General features: G+C 32.4%; 1 protein-coding gene across 1 annotated transcript in view; it reads left to right on the top strand.

Annotated features, from left to right (window-relative positions):
* Nucleotides 1–772: 772 nt before the first annotated feature.
* Nucleotides 773–20,778, top strand: part of LOC126979967 (serine/threonine-protein kinase 26) — a 127,611-nt gene continuing 107,605 nt past the window's right edge. The window contains exon 1 of the mRNA XM_050829574.1: nucleotides 773–1,203. Within this exon, the coding sequence (XP_050685531.1) occupies nucleotides 1,192–1,203 (12 nt within the window). The 5' untranslated portion in view covers nucleotides 773–1,191. The remainder of the gene's footprint in view (nucleotides 1,204–20,778) is intronic.

The following is a 20,778-nucleotide window of genomic DNA, read 5'->3' as shown; positions in this document are numbered from 1 at the left end:
TAATTATTTAAAATTTGTTAGTATTATTAGTATCTCATAGTTATTTGGCAAAGTTATGTACACCGTAATTGTTATACATATCAGACACAATACCCTGTAATATATATAATTAGTTGGTAAGGATAATATGTGTAATGTGGTTGTACTTATTAAATAAATAAATAAATTAATTTAAAGTTTCATACCACAGAGTGGAAAAACTTTTATGTATACTTGTAAGTTCTTACCCTGCTTCCAAACTGTACGTAATATCTACCTACCCATAAGTAATTAGAATACGTATTTAAATCAATCTCATGGTTATTTAATTGTAATAAAGTCTTCTGAAAACATGTCTCGATATTTGAGATTTAAATTATCTTCTATTTTTTATTTTTAAAACGCATAAGAGTGATTCTAATTTATATAGGTATAAATAAATTTCGTCCAATAAGCACTATTATATAGTAGGCAATGGCCTGTTAAATCAAAACAAAAATTTATATGATTCACTTGAAAGTTCCTGAAATTGTTGACCCAAAGTTGATATCGGTTTTAATTAAACATATTTGTAATTAAAACTATTTATTCGTAAGCCAAAGATATTGACAGTATTGAGATTTATAATCCTAAGTTATAATCTAATTTTTCTGTGTCCTCTATTGTTTCTGGCTTATGCCTAAAAACTATGTAACCACCCATAAACATAGACTTGTCGTCGACTTCAGTTTGACATTTGTGTTGTGTTATTCGACAACGACATTGACAATGACGTGAATGATGAAATCAAGATGGCGAGTTCATCTCGCGTTGATCGTCCATGTCATGTTCGGATCGTTTAACTTGAAGATACATTTTATTTAATTTTTGTTAATATTTCCTTGTTAACCTTAACAATTTAGAGTAGTTTCTAAAAGCCATTCCTTGCGTTAAGTAATAATCCGTCGTCTTATATAAATAATACTCTTTTATATTTGTGTATCCCACCTGAGGAATGTGGGTTTTTTTCAGTGATTTGTGATTCGGTCAGGTGTTTTGTTGAAATTTTTGTTCTTGCGCAGTGAATGAAGAAGCTCCAGAGTTTAGATGTGTTTGTGCCGTGGGGATGTTAGATGTCGGGACTGTTTCCAATGTTGGGAAACAAGAGCTTGAACTGTTTGTTTTGATAAAACGTGAAAAATTGCATTAAAAATAGCGGACCCCGCGGGAGTTATGGCCTGCGAGGTAAGTAAAGATAATTATTAATTAACTTCTATATATTTATAGTGTTATAAAATAAAATTAAAATGCCTTTTCTAGTGTGGTTAAAGCTTGTTTTTAAAAATCAACAATAAATCCTCTAAAGAATGTGCCATATCTTTGATAAATGATAACATTCTTAGTAGGTATGTTTGATATTAGTGTTTATCATGTTAAAAATACAGTTAAAGAGAGATAATATGACATACATTTCTATGCATAATATTTTAGCACACTGAAGACTCACTGAGACAGTTAGTTCAGCATAATAAATAATAAGTGTAAAACATCAAAGCTATAATATTTCAATTAGTCTGAGGTTATTGAAGAATAAAATGTTTTTATTGTTGGTGAATCATGTACATATATAGTAATACCGGTTAACAGTAGATTTCATAACATATGAATTCAAAACCAAGCATAAACTTAATATTTAATTTACAATTCAAATATAACAATAATGTTGCCATAAAAATACAATTATTAAAATTATTTATTAATATGTAAGTAAATGTAAGCAATAAAAACTCATCAGTGAAAATTGATTTTAACCTATAGTTATAAACATGTTTATTTCATTTGGTGCCTGAATAATTACTGTCCATGGTGGCAAAAATAATAAAAAATCATCAAAGTACTTTTTATTTAGTAACTTAATTAAATTGTCAGTAACATTGTAATTTTTATTTATGTTTATTTAAAAAAACCATATCAAAGTAATTGTTTCATTACACTACTTTTTCTTCAAAAAAATATTTTGTTAATTGCCTTGTGGTGATATTTTTCAAAGAGGCTGATTGGAAACTAATACAGACACAGAGTTTTGTATCAACAAGTAATTTTAAAATCATATTTTCTATAAAGATATTTGAATATCTATATTAAATATTATAAATAGGTTAGATTTGGGTTTTTCTAGAAATATGTACATATTATGTCTACTATTTCAAAGACTATTAAATCTTATCAAGTAGCTATTAATAGAGTTTGATCATTCCTTTTTTTTAAATACATGTGTATATATTTATCACAAAGTAACAAGGGCTGTATTTGATTTGAAAAAATCCCTTCATGAATTAAAATAATTTTAAAATAGACTTTTCCGCAAAAGTTTTTCACTTACTATATGTAACCAGTAATTTACAATTTATAAATTTCAAACTGAACCAAGTCAAGGGAGCTACAAGAACTAGTGTGTGCCTTTGACTTTGTTTGTAGAATCCTGAATTGGGTCTAGAAACAAAATGTGAGGTAATTGAGTATAATAATAAAATGATCACATTTTCTAAAATAATATTATAAATTCACATGGTGAATAATTCTAACTGAGTTTAAGTGTTTGTTAAAGCTAAAGGACATCCATATATTGCATGCAGCACCTTACAAACTAATTTGTTTTGAATATCAAAGCCATTATAAAATACTCTATTGATTCTTAAGAGTGGCTGTTGAGTTTCTTGAATGTTCTTCTCATGAGCTGGACTTTTGCCGAATATATGTTAGATTCAGTAGTTTAAAAGAAATATTTATAGTGACGATTCAAAAGCCTTTTATTTTAATCCAAATTGAATAAAGTACATTTGACTTTGATATATATAGACTAGCTGACCCAACAGACATTGTTCTGTAGTTAATAAAAAAATACTGTTTTATAGGAATTTGCCAATGGTGTTCTATTTGCCAATAATATTTCAAAACATCAAGAATTATTTAATAAAAAATGCTCCCTGTTGTTATAATGAAATTGTTTCACAGTGGTACTGTCAAACCGTGTGTCACTAAATTCTCTTATAGAAAATATGACCATACAAAACAAATATTGAAAATAAAAATAATTATGGGTCCCAAATCGAAATAAAAATTATCCTATCTCTCAAGTTGGACAAAACTGTACTCTATGAAGTATTCCCCATTAAAATCCGTTCATTAGTTTAGAAGTCCATTGCGGACAAACAATATGTCACATAATTTATATATATAAAGATGATAATCACTGCAATCTGCAAGTTTTCATTGCACTAAAACTTGCATAAAATATACAATAACATTTACTACTGTAGGAGGATATTTTGTAATTGGGTTTCTACATATTATATACCTGCTATACATATTATATTAAGAAACAATTCCAACATAACAATATTCTTTTACCCTCACACATAATATATTGTTTATAATGTATATATCTCTTTTTTTTCATCATAGACTTGATTATTAATTAAATAAAAAACTATTTCAGTACTACACTTGCCTCAAATTTGTTTGATGATTGGAAATGTTTGAATTAAGTCCTTTGTTGTTTAAAGTTTTTTGTTAAACAATAATGCATGCTAATAAAAACATACAGTATATTATATATTTCATATTTTATTAATTCATTGTTTTATTGTTATTTTCACAGAATTGCCAAGCTAATTTATGTTTGGTTTTATTCTACAAGACAACACAAAATACCATCATTTGTGGATTTGAATTGCCTATTGCATAATACCATAGTTGGTAAATCTTTACAAGACTGGAATGTGATTTACTGTCAAGTTCAACCGATGCTTCTTCATTGACAACTTATATAGAAAGGACACCAGTAACTGTATACACAATGTTTATTGTTAGTTCTATAATTATACACTTTCCACTAATTTGAGTCTTTAGATATGTACGCTTTTACAAATATTTCTGTCACTTAAGTGTAAATGATATCACACCTTGTGAATGGACTGATAACCCCCAGGCTATTGAATTAATCAATAAATTTAATTGTATAGCAATTTGATGTGAAAAAAGAGATGTCTGGCTTTCTTCTTAAATCTAAGATATATATCCTTTCGAATGCTTGCTAGATTCTGACTTTCAATAAGTGATTGTAAAAACCCAATATAACCTATACCGCAACTTCATCTGCATTTACAAGTCCAATCCCGGACATGCATATATTATACAAAACAATCATAAATCTCTCATTGTTAAAGCAGCATTCATATGAAAAGTTTTTGTTTAACCATTTTTCTCTTACTGCAAATCCATGAGAGACTTTTCATTTTTCGGGTTAATATTTGACAGTTTTGACACACAAATAATTAATCTATTTGTAACAGATGATAGAAGTATGTACCTTATTGCATATGAATATAATAATTGAATACCTCTGTTGCTACAATAGCTTATTTCATAACATTAGAGTGTTTACAGTCATGAAGGTGATTTAGTTTCATAGGCCTTATATTTGTCAGTGGTTTCCCACGATTCAATTGTTATTCGTTATGCGTGCGTGCGTGGCGCGGCGCTCCAGCGGCCGGTATCACTCGTGAGAGACCAGTAATACGTTTCGGAGGTCAGATTGTACCGTAACGAGTTCGTAAAATGCGTAGCCAACGACCCTGTTAGCGAACTCCGCTGCATTGTACTTGAGACTCAAACTACCTACCTGTATTGTGCCGAACGACTTGGAGTCGTGCTGCTGCCGATTGTTGTGCAACTGTGGTATAATTGGACTTGCGGTAAATGATACAGTGCCAAGTACATATTATTATCTCGATTCAATTGTTAAGTTCACTAATTAAAGGTAGAAAACAGGCCCTTTCCATCAAGAAATACTTGTGGTTGATTGATGATGGATCATCATCTGCAAGTTACGGCAGAATGAGATATTCTACCCGCATCATGTTGTTGTCCGGCCCTATAGCCACGCTTTTCGCAAGAAACTGCAACGCACAGCCTCTTTATACTACAGCCGCATGCTGCAGTAGGTAGCTTCTGGTCCGTTTACCCACCCTTATATAGAGGCCGTCCCACGGTTATGCCACATGGAGGGGATGTACCTTAAATATTGTAGATGTAACATTCTACTGAAAGACTTTATTTTAATTTAATAAACAATTTTAAATGCATTAACTCGGTTCAATCAGACAATTATATAAAAATATAATAATGTTAATTTAATTTGTTTTTTTTTTTTAAATTTAAATTAAAACATTAAGGTACGTACATACATATAGGAACAAGACATTCGAAAAATGCAATATCGAAAATTTCTTATTTAAACAGATTTGTCGCTCATTAAGCCTAAGTATTAATAATCGTTAAAAGATGAGTCGGAGCAGGCAGGCGCGTGGTAATTACAAGGAGCTTGAGCGATGTCGAGTGTCGTGATGTTTGTATGTTGGTTCATTATCTATGTGGAGCGTTGTTTCCGTGGCCCACTGGTGTAACGCACGGCTGCACTCGTGAATTGCTGACATTAATTGACGAGACACGAACCCGTTGGTTGCACTTGCGGCATTATCAGCATTGGGGTCCGATGCTGGTTTAGCATTGTTTACACATCCTGGGGAAGTATCCACGTGTTGTTATGACAACCGGAATAGAACTACGTTATTTATTTCGTACGAATGCCTATGCGGAAGAATGGTATGAGAAACAAATTATATCGTGTGATCCGCTAAGGCGTTCTGTTGAGGGTTATCAGGTATTCTCCTTCATAACAATCTTCGATATTTATTTATTAATAGGTGCGGCTTTACTCACATTTTATCGGTGTGGGTACCGACTAGTTTCGGACCATTCGAAAACAATACCAGGGTGAGTGTAGTGGGTCTCTATCCAGCCGCGCACTACGAGCTCAAGTCCGCGGTAAGAGACGGGAATGGTCCAAAACTAGTCGGTACCCACACCAATAAAGCGCGAGTAAAGCCGTATTAATAAATATGTAAATTATATCTCACGAAAGTTTTAATAATTTAATCTTCGTCATACTGTTCCATTATGTTAAAATAGTCAGCCTGTTTTTCGTGCAGGCGCTGAGTCGTTCTGCGGATTATGCAAAAATTAATAATAATTAACAGTTCACAGTACTTAAGTAAAAACTTGCTGAAATTTTTAAAATTTTAATAGGAATAAGAAGTCGAAGTGTTACTTTAAATCGATTTATTGTGAATTACCTACCACCACCCAGTGATGTTCATAGTCGTCGGTCGAGAGCTGACTTAAAAAAATTAAAGTGGCGTTTATGTAGTACTTGACTTGTAGAATTCATTTTAATTTTAATGGCATTGGATTGAGCCATATAATTATTAGAAAGAATCGCGACCGACGAGGAAGTTACACGCGTGACGCGTCGATACCACTCGATACTCCTTCCTCAGAGTGTCGCCTTGCTCGACGTAATAGTGGTTTACATTGATATTGGAACTAATTAGTAATCTAGTTTAGTGGATATCAATCGATTTTATTATTTTATTTAAGAAGTAGGTACTTTTATATTTTTAACTATTCGCAGGAAATCCTAAATCCATAATATATACTTAACTATATATCCTAAGGTTGCCAGGAAGAGATCGCTATTTTAGTAGATTTTGAGAAATTTCAAAACAACTATGAAACAAAAAAAATCTCAATGTGTTGTTTGGAATAGTTTTTAAACGGCTTTACCGATCGACTGAAAACTGCGGTGTATTCATTCAAAAGTTATTGCGGTTTAAAAATTTATTAAATAGGATTTTATTTAACCTTTATCAGACTTTGAGAGCTCAAAATCGTCATAAGTACAATTTCAACTTTCATTAATAAGTCTTAATAAAATCACAATCACTTTATTCATTTAGTTCAAGTAAATTACTCTTATCAATGTCAAAAGTTTTCTTTCTTGTACTAATTAACTACCACAACATCGGAATAGGTTGAGCTTAAACGAACAGATGTGGCAAGAAATTTATTGCTGTCTAAGAAACTCTTTTAATCAACATCGTTTTACAAGTTATTTATAATTGTTTATGTAAAGTGATGCAACAAAAATACTTTGACGCCAAATACACTATGCCTTACACAAACAAAAAATTAGGAAGTAATAATCTCTAATATATAAAATTCTCGTGTCATGGTGTTAAACTTTGAACTCCTCCGAAACGGCTTGACCGATTCTCATGAAATTTTGAGTGCATATTGGGTAGGTCTGAGAATCGAAGAACATCTATTTTTCATCCCCCTAAATGTTACGGGTGGTCCACGATTTTTTTTTAAATTTTTCTTACTTTTTTTTTTAATTTGTTTGATTATGTGTCAGCATTAAAAAATACATACAACTTCAAATTTTCACCCATCTACGGTCAACGGTTACTTTTATATCGCGATTTTAATATCGGCAATACAACGTTTGCTGGGTCAGCTAGTTATCTATATAAAAATAGAAGAGTTGTTCAGCACAGTTGTAGATGAATATATCCACACACAGTATGAAGTATAGTAAAAAATAAAAATATTATTTGAGCATTTTACTAGCGGTTATAAAAGTATATACTATATAATAAAAAATATAAATATATTAAATACTAATATATAAAAAATATAAATATATTAAATACCAACTTTAATTTTAAAAACAGGAACCAGAGTTTCTGGTAGCAGGATCATACATCATCACTAGCAGCACCCGTTCACGTTCATAGACCAGCCGTCGCCTCCCTATATTATTATGTCTGTAATTATCGCAGGCAGATCTGCATGTTTACAATCTTTACATTGAACAACCCAGACTTTTTTTCGGTAATTAAAAAGTATTCTCTTTAAAACCGTATTTCGTAAGTAGAGTTGTATAATTGTTTCGAATAAAAAAACGTCAGTAAAAACTCGACTCGTTCAGCCTAAGTACAAACGGTTTAGAAAAAGTTTATTGAGCAAAATCGACAGTCACTGTGTCGATTAAGAATATTTTCAGTAAGGTAAGTCAGTCGTGCGTCTGGGGTCATCAACCCGGATATAGGTATTCAAACTTATTCACAATCCACTAAATATTATAAGTATTTACTTACATATTGTTACATTCTTTAATTCTATTTAAATGCCCTTTAGTGTATCAATAAAAAGGTCTAAGTGTGAATTATACATTCATTCGATTTTTGTTACATTGATAATGCATTAGGTTTTCTATTACTACGTTATGTATAAAGGTTCCAATCCTTTTTATAGAAGTAACGGAATTTGCCTGACTTAAAAAAAAGAACATTCAGTCTTCAGTAGACTTATTACTTTTGTTTAAAATATGTATAGTTACAAAGGTAAGTTAAAGCTTCCATCCTAGTTCTTCAACGATAGTTAATCCTAAGCTCACGCCATCCTGGTGTCCGTAAGTTACCAAACTAGACACCAGAGTCATGACGCGTCCGATATGGTCGCACAACCACACTGACACCAGAAGAGTAACTCCATATAGAGCTGTATAATAAATTTTGTTGGTACAGTACAGTAGTGTTCTAATCTTCCAGTTACGCCAAAGGACCTTTTCTACGCGCGGGATGGCAGCTAGCTCCACAAGGATGCTATTCCCTGTTGTGAAGAAATAATTTGCAACCGTTTTTATTTTTCTTATTCATAGGCCGAGCTAATGAAATTGGTACTCAAAATTTTGGATTTTTTATAATTTTGAGCGGCACTGCATTGTAATATGTGAGGCGTATCATATAGTATCACGTGAAAAAGGTAAAATCTTCGTCACTTTTTCTAATAACATAAATTTGTGTATATCTTATAAAGATAATATAACACGTTAGAACGCGGGTAATATAAGTCTTGTATTCTATTCTTACAACAATGTTTTTGTAGAAAGGACATCATAAATTAGCCAATGTCAGGTTGAGTTAGACTAACGGGTGTAAGAAGTAAGTAAATTGTTAGTCAAAGTCATGTCGGTCATACACAGTTAAATAATTTGACATACCTACTAAGTTTATTTTCACAGAGAGAGAGCAAATTTTGAGAGTTTGAATATTAGGTCCAGCTTTTATAAAAATTAGTGGCTCGTGAGAGATCGCCATTGTAAACGTTGTACAAAAAATATTAAAAGGCATAAATAAAATTAAGCCTAATAATAGTGCCTTCATAAGTTCAAAGCATGCGATCTCTGCAGGTATAACACCTAATTAATAAATAATGAATACCTTTGAGGATATCAAACACCTTTTTAGGTTCTTTAGGGAAATAAACTCTGCTATAGCAAAATAGACACAGATTAGTTTAATATCTACGAATTCGTTTATGTGCCTGTCCATAAAACAGACTGCATATTTACGATCTACATAGCCCGTTTTTATTCGTGTTATACAAGTTGTCTAAATACATAATAATATATTAATTCTGAATTACCTTGTTATGAGTACAATACTCCTTAAAACAAAGGTTCTATTTATGGGTCGTGTTTGGTACAGTTGAACTTTGACCTCGCTTGTGTTCGTGATTCATAACATGAACTATAGAATCGACGGGTGAAAGGTGGCAGGGTACTGTTTGCTACAAGCATTCTCCGCAGAGTAATAACTAATAAGAATGGCCACAGCGACCCCCGAACCTCGCTTGTCCCACTTTACCGACCATTTAACAAGTCGGCACTTATGACTTATTGCCCGGCGAAATAAATGTAAGGGCTGCACGGTAATGCCTCGTAAGCTTTGTTTTTATGGAAACTATTGCTGAGATATCGTTTTAACATTCTTCATGAATTTGTGAGTATATAGACTATTCGGTAATATTAACTTATCCATATGTTCCAAATATGTTAATTCGAAGTTAACGCTGTTTCAAATTTTCAGCTTTATAACGTAAGTAAGATCTTGCAATCATAGGATCTTGATCAATAGTTATAGTATGCTCTAGTTACTAAAACTGTATGTTCTAATAGCGTTGATATTACTGAAAGGTACCTACATTAAAGTGCATTATTTCTGAAAAATATTATAAAGCTATCATCTACACAAGTAAGTGTGATTGTAATTCCAAATGAGAACTCGTATATATATATAGGTATCTCATACTCCAGTTGTCCGTTACATGTGGACTTGACCTACAATTCGTATTGTGGTCCTCCAACAAAACTGCTTGATGTTTGCTCAATTAGTTAAGGCGTGAAAGATCTAACAATTAATAAAACAAACAATCTCACATATTTTATGTTATATAAATATCAGCATTAGACAAAATATATTTTGTAGCAGATACTATTATAGAAGCTCGTCTAGGTGTCGTTTCGTGATCATGACATCATTATAAACCTCTCAGTGTTGAAAGTGAACAATGCCTTACGCAAGCTGTATCCGCGTGTCTTGTATTACTAACAATAAATAAACATAGGAACAGTCATAGGTTCGCAGCCGAAGGTTGACTCTACTATGAATATTTGTACACTCATTCAATATCCGAGTTTTATTTCTACATCAAATATCCGATGAAATTCATTTGATATAATATCCACCATTTCGAATGAGTCTTGATATAACAGAAGCCAAAAACTTTATAAATAGCTGGTATATCCTTACAAAGGTTTTTATTTATTTAAGAAAACTCGTTTAACAATCCACGCACCGGCCAATTTAAAGGCTGCCACGTCTCATAAACGAAACTCAACGTGAGCACCTAAAAAAATAAACGTAAAATCAGGTCTATCATATATTATTCGAGTCATTGGACTATAAAACGGACCGATTTAGATGAATAAAGGAAACTTAAAAGTTCCACTAGACTATACATTACTAAATATGATCTAAGTTTAGTACAGATCGGATCAACAATTTTTTTGAAATTATAATTTTATAAATGCACATCTGAGTTTGTTTCTGTCGCTTTCACGCACTACCGATCATAATGAAATTGCTACAGAAAAGGATTGGAACATTTTGTCCTGAAATTTTTAGGGCTCCGAGGGGTGCGCAATACGAATTTAATGCCTGCTACAAAAGTTACGAAAAACGATTGGATGGTACAGTTTAAACTGTAGCGATATGAGAAAAACAGTACATATTGTCAGATTTTATCTTACTGCAGGTACAGTAAAGTTGAACGGAGCAGTATGAAACTTAGTATAAGGCAATCGGGATTGATGATCGTAACGTGTGCCAGTCATCATTTATTTGACTTAATAAAACGTGATATTTGGACTACATGTATATTTAGGTATTATCAAATTCTTTTGCACTAAGGTAGCGATCAGCTACTTCTGGCACCTATTTTGAGTAAACAATTCTTTTTATTGATTTTTTCTCCCTTTTGCTTTTTTATAGAGAATAATAAACCAACAACTGATAACGCACGATGCGTTTGAAGCGAAAGCTCAACGAATGAATAATCGTACAATTTTCTAGTAACGAAAACAGTGCAGTTTAAACTGTGCCGTTCGGTAGTAATGGTTTTTCGTTAAGTATGCAGCCCGAATATCGCGGACGAAGTCGCTTCAGAAGCCTTTTGCTAAATATCTGGTTTTCTGTTATATTATAAGATACTCTTAATTCTATTACAAAAACTTTGCTACGAAGTGTCTAATGACTTATATAAACAAACTATATCGCGAGTTGACGCGAAATAACAGGCATTAGTTCAATATCGTATTCATTATACAATAAACTCATAACTCCTAATCGACGTGGCTGTCATTATGTATGACTTATCTTCCAATGATTACACTTCTTACAACGCTGCCTGCGATATGCAGGCTCTTTCTATAGCTTTTTCTTTCATAATTTCAGCAACAATTCATAATAAAATTTCAGTTTGTTATGTGCTCACAAAACTGCCGAAATAGACTGACACATTGAAATGATGTTAAAAGGACGGCGTGATTATAACATTATGAAAAAAGTAAACAGATAGTGTTTGTCATCTGAAATAACTGTCTCATTGCGTTCTAAATAAATAATTATTTTGAACCTTTTAAATATAATTGGTGGTAGGTACTACTGTTGCCTGTCAGTGGTAAAAGTTACTTAATATGCTATATTAATTATCCTACCCTATTCCTCAGAATACAATGAATATTTATTATACGTACATATTACGAGCACATGACAGGGTTTGGTCTACTTTCCAAAATTAACACTAACCTACCACACTACTACTATATTCTTCTTCTTCAATCTTACTTAAGGGGCTATTCGGTGAAAGAAACTGATTGACGGTGAAAACCTAAAAAATGGTCGAAACATGTAATATACATACATATTAAGTAACTTCATTTGTTGTGTAATTGCTTTTCGCGCACATTATTCAAAAAGTGAAAATTTTTTTTTGTTATTTATACATTTTGATAAAAGTGTAGGTTCGATGGACATTTAGCAAATACCTTCATAACATTTATATCCTACCAGGTAAAACATCTACCAACATTTGCGAAGTTGTGTAACGACATCTATTAATTGTCTATTATGAGCCTAGTATATTTCTCGTTTATTCGAAATTCCGATAGTAGTTAGTCATCTCTCAATGTTTGCTTAAAACGCCGCTGTGAAAGAAAAAAGTGCCGCTCAGGATTCTTGAAACCCCCAAAAATTCTGAGCGGCATTACAACTGCGCCTGTCACCTTGAGACAAGATATTAAGTCTCATTTGCCCAGTAATTTCACTAGCTACGGCGCCCTTCAGACCGAAACACAGTAATGCTTACACATTACTGCTTCACGGCAGAAATAGGCGCCGTTGTGGTACCCATAATCTAGCCGGCATCCTGTGCAAAGGAGCCTCCCACTGGTAAGTAATTTGTACGATCATTCTTTCTAGATAAATATACGAGAAATGTACGAATGTGCTTATGATTTTAAATACTGTTCTAGCTAACACAAAGTGACGGATGGAAAATTTTATGGAATTGATTAAAAAAGATTTTAACAATAAATTGTATGAAATCTTCCCCTTCTATGCCGATTCTCGAATCACTCACGCACCGCTGAAAGGGCGATTTACTTTCATTCTTCGGTATTTCTTTTTTTATATATAATTGGTGATTTCGTCAATATCGTCGGGGACACGGCCTAGTTGCGATAAAAGATGTCTTTATGCAGCATAATACTTTCACAAAAGATATTATAAAATATTTTATAGATAGCCGGAAATAAATTTAATAAAATGTAAGTAATGTTATTTTTTCACAAAGAAATCATTTGATTTTTTAAAACTAAATTTGAAACATTCGTATGTGTTGTTAGTTTATTATTTTGGCTTGTCGAATTGCTCTTGGCCCTCGAATCAATGCTTTTTGCTCCTCAAATCTAGTTAGGTATATATGTATAACTACACGCGATTTTATTTGTTATATCTATCTTGTATCTATACATATTATTTTAATTATATCTCTGGTACCACAGGGCCGGCAGACTTGTGGTTTGGTTAAAATATTTCTTTCATCGAGTCAGCTAATAACGGATTTTACGAAATTTCAACCGCAAAGGGGTTGCGATTCGTTAGAAAAAGGGAAAAACTGTTCATTGAATAATTTTTTAAGCAATATTGCTGTGTGTTCAACAACCTATAAAGAAGCCAGAAACTATAGCAGTGATATAAAATTAAATTTGCATATATATTATCAAGAGGCTAGTGTGTAATATTGTAGTATTCAAGTAATGGAAGTTATTTTACTATGTAACAAAAAAATCTGTGTCTCAGATCAATGTATCTTTCTGTGAGGTTGGAAAAATGTTAACATACAAAAACTGCTAATCCTCTAGAGTTGTAGTGAAAAACTGAAAAAACTAAATTTGTAATAATTCAGCTTACGCATATGGGCACTATTAGTGGTTTGGAAATTAATTCCTAATGACTTAACTGATTTTCTTCTTATTACCTTGTGTCAGAAGTTCGGGGTAGGCGATAACGCGTAGGTATAAACCTACTATAATAATTTTAATCATTTAGGAACTCATTTTCCACTCAGATGATGTCATTGGCATCAGCTATTTTATGTAAAGTACATATTGTGATTTGTTATGATGTTTTAAGAACACTGGGGATCTTGATGCGCCGGCGCATGTTGATTGTCTCGTAGAGTCGTCTTCTGCTGAAGTCGGCATTTTGTATTATGCGAATTGACAAAACACATAGCTGTGTTAACATATATTTGTTCTAGATATTTCTTGATTGTTATAATACGTGTTATAATTGAGAAAATAAAAATTGCTTATCATAAATAATAAATATAAGATATATACAATTTTAATTCATAATTATAGGTTAATATATAATTGCGATCTCAAATATTCTTCGAATTATTTTTTGTTTTTGTTAACTAAGTATGTAGTTGTTTCCCTTGTTTGTAGACGCGCAACCATGGAACCTTTGCTGAAAATCGGAAAAAAGCTTTTGAAAAAAGCAAAAGTTTATAAATAAGTACCTACAGTAAAAACAAGTTTGATAAGAGATACTCTTCATGTGACAAACTTATTGATTTAAGAACGTGAATATATATTTTAGGTATTGATCTGAATAATTAATTATTTAATGCAACAAAATTTTAATTTCTAAGAACGTGGAAGGAATTATTCATAAACGGTTTTGATGTACTATACTTTCATCATGTTTGAATAGGCACTTGAAATATAATAAAGTAATTTAATAAAGTGATATTGTGGCAACAGTATAATAGTCCCTGTTATGGATAACGTCCGTTTAATCGGCACTAGGGTTGCTTCCGTTATCAGCTTTTTAATCGTAATTATACTGTTATACACAAGGTCCGAATTCGTGAAAGATCATGGCAGATTTAAAAAATATCATATACTTCTATGCTAATATTTAAAAAAAAATTGTATATAAGTATGTATTTTTCCTTTTTATAATTAAACTCAATATTAACTTGACTAGGATAGCAAACTCAGGCGTATTTTATTAAATAGTATGAAATAATGTAAAAATAGGTAGAAGCCAAGGTCAGTGTTGGCTTGCAACACTTTGTTAAAAAGATCAAGGCTTCTATTCTTCACACCTTATACCATCTAATTTATCATTCAAGGGTTACCTACTAGTTCTATATAATTATAACATCATTAGGTATATACCTAATAATAGCTTAGTTAATGTAATTCACGTTCTTTATTTCTTTAGTCTAAGCCAGTAGCGAATTTGTATAGAAATATATCAGTTTTTATTACAAGAAAATCGCGCACCGCTCAGAGGCTCGCTCTAAACACTATCAATCACCACGTTGTGTTGTGACGTCACAAAATATTTCAGAAACTGGCAGTACGTCGTATCCAAAACACTTTTTACTTATTTATTTTATGTCATTGAGTGTATTTTTATGACAGAACAAAATCCGTTGTTTGTAATGTATAAAAAGAGAGATAAGATAAATCATAAAGTGCAGGCGGCAACCCTAGTAGGTTCGCAAGTTGCGTGATCATACATCGCCACTTTCCAAAATTACGTTGATTCACAGCACTAATTAATGTTGCGTTAAACGTTTTTTCTATCGCGGGAAAAGTGTTTTCGTGTTCAAGAAAATTGATAAAGTTTGTTTTTCTTTATAGAAATATATTTTCACTTCTAATCATTTACGGATGATTATTTAAAATAAATTTCCTGTTGACATAAAAATAAAAAAGAGAAACTAATTTATGACTAATTAATAATAAATTATTTATTAATTTGTAAGCGGTTTCAGAAATCATAAAACATGTCAAGATATAATACAACGTACTTTTCATATAGTTTAATAATTTTTATTTATTTACTTGCATGCCGGATATTTTTAATTCGCCATTTTATTATTTGGTATCACAACAGTAATACATACTCTTTATGAGGATAGCGTAATCATTGTAATGCACTCAGCCTGTTGGTCACCCTTCCGGTACGAAGCCCTAAAAGTGAAGCTTTTTCTTATATATATGAGTATATATATATTATATTAGAGGGTCGGGCATCTGATGTTAAGTGAAAAAGTCTGCCCATAGACATCTGCATCCCAAGGTTGGGTTTTTCAATTTAAAGTAGAGAGCATAATTAATGCCGATCATAAATAATTCATAATTAAACAAAGAGAATGATTATAATTGTAGGACAAAACTAGCAGAAAATTTTATTGCGCGATGATAAGTTATGTATTGATAAGATGGGTTCCACAACATGGAAGGGACCTGTAGGAAAGAGAAATGTGGGCAGACCACATAAAAGGTGGACCGATGAGATTAGAGAGATTGGCGGAACTAACTGGCTCGAAAAAGGAAAAAATAGAAAGGAATGGAGGAGGCCTTTACCCAACTGGGATCCATTTGAAAATAATCAAGAAAACTAACATAGTGCATGCATTATAACTTACTAACATAAAAGTTAATAATAAAATAATCATGTTTATCGACTAACCGTACTAACATACTAACACTAAAATGTAGAAATCAAATGGAAAATCATTAATAAAGGCTTTATTATTATATTATTATCATTAATTAGTTTTGGGGCCTTGAGTTAGGTAAATATATATAAATATTAACAGAGTTTATAAGTTATATTATAATATATGTACTGTGTTTACCATTAATACTGTGCAACATGTGTTTCATCGGTGAAAACGATAATTCTCCACTTAACAACCTTCGTTTCGGGATAGCCAGCAATTTGATCAAGCGAGGGAATGGTTTTAGGGCATAACCTATATATCGACAATAAGCACCAAGCGTCAGGAATGAAGGAACATAAATGAGTCCCAGCGAGAGTCTCTTTATTTCTCGCGATATTTTCTTCTCCTTAAATTGTATGTGTTTTGGCGATTTCTGGCTTTAAGCATTTATTCTCAGTCTTTGACAGGATGCTAATAAAACCAATACCTAGTTTTTAAAGTTTATTTTATGGAAAATGAGGACAAACGAGCACACGGGTCACCTGATGGTATGTGATCACCGTAGCCCATATTATATATATAGATGAATCACAAGAGCCTTACCCATCTTATATTTTTTTTAATGGAATAGGAGGACAAACGAGCGTACAGGTCTCCTGGTGTTAAGTGATCACCGCCACCCACATTCTCTTGCAACACCAGAGGAATCACAAGAGCGTTGCCGGCCTTTAAGGAAGGTGTACGCGCTTTTTTTGAAGGTACCCATGTCGTATCGTCCCGGAAACACCGCACAAGGAAGCTCATTCCACAGCTTCGTAGTACGAGGAAGAAAGCTCCTTGAAAACCGCACTGTGGAGTCCGCCACACATCCAGATGGTGGGGATGATATCCTAACTTGTGGCGTGTCGTCCGAAGGTGGAAGTGATGAGAGTTAACGGTTGGACCTTTTTTTATTTCTGCGCATTCAGTGACAATTTTCAAGATCCGCGCATTCGTCCGTTTATGTACGTGCGTCCTTTTACAAGCTTTTATTATCGTTCGTCTTTTTAGCTTCTTTCTATTTGGCATGAAATTATAGTATGTAGGTATAAATTGATGAAGTGTTAGAGGACACACAAATGTTATTTTAAATGTAATTATCTATTGATAACGTCATAGGCCACCTAGATATGTTAATCTGGTATGATATTTATTACAATACGTAAGTCCGTAATTACAGAAGTGATAATTTTTAATATACACATTCATTTCGAAGGAATAATGTAGTGAAGGATTCTTCAGCTGTATATATTTTCAATAGACTCGCGGAATGTTTATGTGAACTCTGTTAAAATTCTAGCGTAAACTAGTGTTCGGCCATACTTATCCTCAAGAGGAAAAGTTAGCTGATGATCCCTTTTTAAATTTAAAAATTCTAAAGCGTCGCACTCTCGCGGGCGATACACTAATCAGTTCAATAAGGACAAGGTCCTATAGACAAGGGTCTATATTAGCCTTAGGCTTTTGTTGAAAAACAGAGAGTCAGAGATAATGGTGATTATTCATTTTATTTGAAAATAATCTTGATCTAAAAACTAAGAAAAAAAAGAGGTTAGAATGAAATAGGCTTCCAATGTTTCCTCTTAATAAATTACTTTTTCTGGTAGCTTTTTGGGATTTTTAACATAATAGATTAAGTTCGCGTTTCTGCCCATAACTTAGTGTATTTATCACAGTGGTTAAGAAGAAAAATTACCATGAGGATGTGTGTTTAATTAAGTTATGAACTGACCGTGTGCAAATATCCAATCCTTAGAAACTTGTTGAGTTAAAAATGTTCAAAAATACAGACTTTCAAATTAGTATTATTTTAAATTAATTCAAAATTATTATTGTTGTTTAATTATATTTATTTTTCTTCAATAATACAAATTTGCTGTGCTATTATCCAATATATAAAATTCTCGGGTCTGGTGCTAAACTTTGAACTCTCCGAAACGGCTTGACCGATTTTCATGAAATTTTGAGTGCATATTGGGTAGGTCTGAGAATCGGACAACATCTATTTTTCATCCCCCTAAATGTTAAGGGTAATAATAATAATAATATTGACACACTTTACACAAATTATCTTGCCCCAAGTTAAGCATATATAGCCTGTGTTATGGGTTACAAGACAATGATATATTTAATACAATAATATACTTACTTAAACATACATAAATTCATATAAACATACATAATAAATACATCTAAACATCCATGACTCGGAAATAAACATCCAAATATGGATGTTTGTTTCCGATGAATATGTTATGAATACATAGGGTGGTCCACGGCAATTTTTATTTTGTTTTGTATTTTTTTTAAATTTGTTTCATTATGAGTCAGCATTAAAAAATACATACAACTTCAAATTTTCAACCATCTACGATAAACAGTTACTTTTGTATCGCGATTTTAATATCGGCAATACAACGTTTGCTGGGTCAGCTAGTATCTATTATAAAAATACATTACGAGTTTAAAGCGGAAGACAATTGGCCCAAATGTTTTTATGCACATTAAAGATATTGAGCAAGAAGCTAACAGCAATCAATCGACACAGTTCGGGCGGACGATGTGGCTGGAGGCCCCATTCGGAGACACGCGTTATGGCTGCATCGGCGTTAACTGGTCTGGTCTAGCCGGAGACATTTTTCTGAAACGAGTATGTTACAACATCGTATGCAACGTTTGACCGAATTCCTGACTATTTTAATCCAATCGCAGGGAAACAGTCTTTGATTTGCTAACTTGTGATAAAATCATTCGGTGTTTTCAATTATTTTAAAATTTATTCGATGCTTATTGTTTTGCAATGTAGTGATAATATGACTCGTTTCTCAATGAGAATTTCACATTCGAGATTTAACTCGAATAATTCGAAGCATCCCACAATAGAGATGAGACAGGACAAACTTTGAAAAATTGAAAAGATTTGATTGCGAAGCGGTAGTGTCAAGTATATTAGAAATGACATCAAAAAGAATTCTAAAGGAATCAATTTTGAAAAAAAAAGCTAGAAGCCAACATTCCTCGATTATCATTCCATCATCCAGTTGGGGGGTGTTAAACGTTTTTTTTTAACTAATACGTTTTCTATCTTGTTATTTCCTAGTTCCTCTTTTAACCGAGTGAATTTACCGAATATATCGTGTAACATATATATGATAATACTTTGTTCGCGGATTTTTGCAAAGTAGTTTAAACATATTATTTTGGAAGAAGTATGAATTAATAATCAGTTCATTGAAGAAATGTTAACACGAACAGTATGACTAATTTGAATAGGTTTGAGACGTTTTCTTCTTGGAAACTACAAATGTAGCGGAATTTCCACATGATTAGCTTTTTATTTATATGAACATGCTCTATTTCGATTGAGATTTTCTTTGATTATTTTCCACACTAACTAGTCATGCAAATTTTCAATTTGGGTCAGCAGTCAGGGACAGAGGCAGCCACGGCTCCCGGGTGACATCTTAAGTTTCTAGTCCAAGAGGTAGAAAAAAACAATATTTATTTTATAGTTGATGGTCTGTCGATCGAATAAAGTGTTTTTGGTGCAATTTGCATTTCTCTCTTTTATTATAGTTGTAATATAAAATGTTAAATAAATACAATGGTTCTAGTAATTTTATCTTTACCAATTATGGGCCTATGGAAAGACAATCTGACAAAAGAAGGTACGAACGTATAAAGGAGTAACCAAAATAAATGACTTCCGATACATACTGTAAGAAGAAATGATGAATGGAGCAAAACCATGATATCCGAATAGTAAAAGAAAACAAGAAAATAATAGGGCCCAGACTAAAAACTGTTGCCAATCTTTTTTGAAATACCAGATAATGAAATTCAATATGCTAATTAAAGTGGTAAATTATATTGTACTAAACCACCATTTACCATTTCCACTTTAAAGTAATAAATTTTCATCGAATCGATCTCCGTGAAGTCTTATATTTCTAAGCTCGATACAAAGAAGATAAAAATGTAGTATAAGTTTCTTTAATAGTGGATTAATTTCAGTCCAAGGGTGATGCAATATTTTTGTCGATATTTTGTGTTGTGCAATAAATATGATAAAATTTATAACAGTAGCAGGTATCTCCTGCTTTCTAACACGTAGGTAGTGTTCGGTGTGAACTCACAATTTCGTGTTAAGCCACATTGTGTCAATGCTGTTGTAGTGGAAATATAACTGTTGTTATTCCGAAGAGAAAAATAGCGCCGATAATCAATACTGCGCCGTCTATCGTATTTATTTTTATCTCAAACGTTGTGGTTGTCGGGGCGGAGTGTAACACAATTTGATCGTTCTACATTAAAAAAAATTCCTGTCAGACAGGAATGTAGCACGATTAATAGGTGGTTCGGAATATATCAGTGAAGGCATTATTGAAGTGATGCTACGAGCAGTAGCCATCTGAAACTGAGTGTTGACATCTAACCATAGCA

The sequence above is a fragment of the Leptidea sinapis genome, chromosome 4 (assembly GCF_905404315.1).
Source record: "Leptidea sinapis chromosome 4, ilLepSina1.1, whole genome shotgun sequence".
NCBI classification, from domain to species: domain Eukaryota; kingdom Metazoa; phylum Arthropoda; class Insecta; order Lepidoptera; family Pieridae; genus Leptidea; species Leptidea sinapis.
This window is presented reverse-complemented; position numbering and strand designations above follow the sequence as displayed.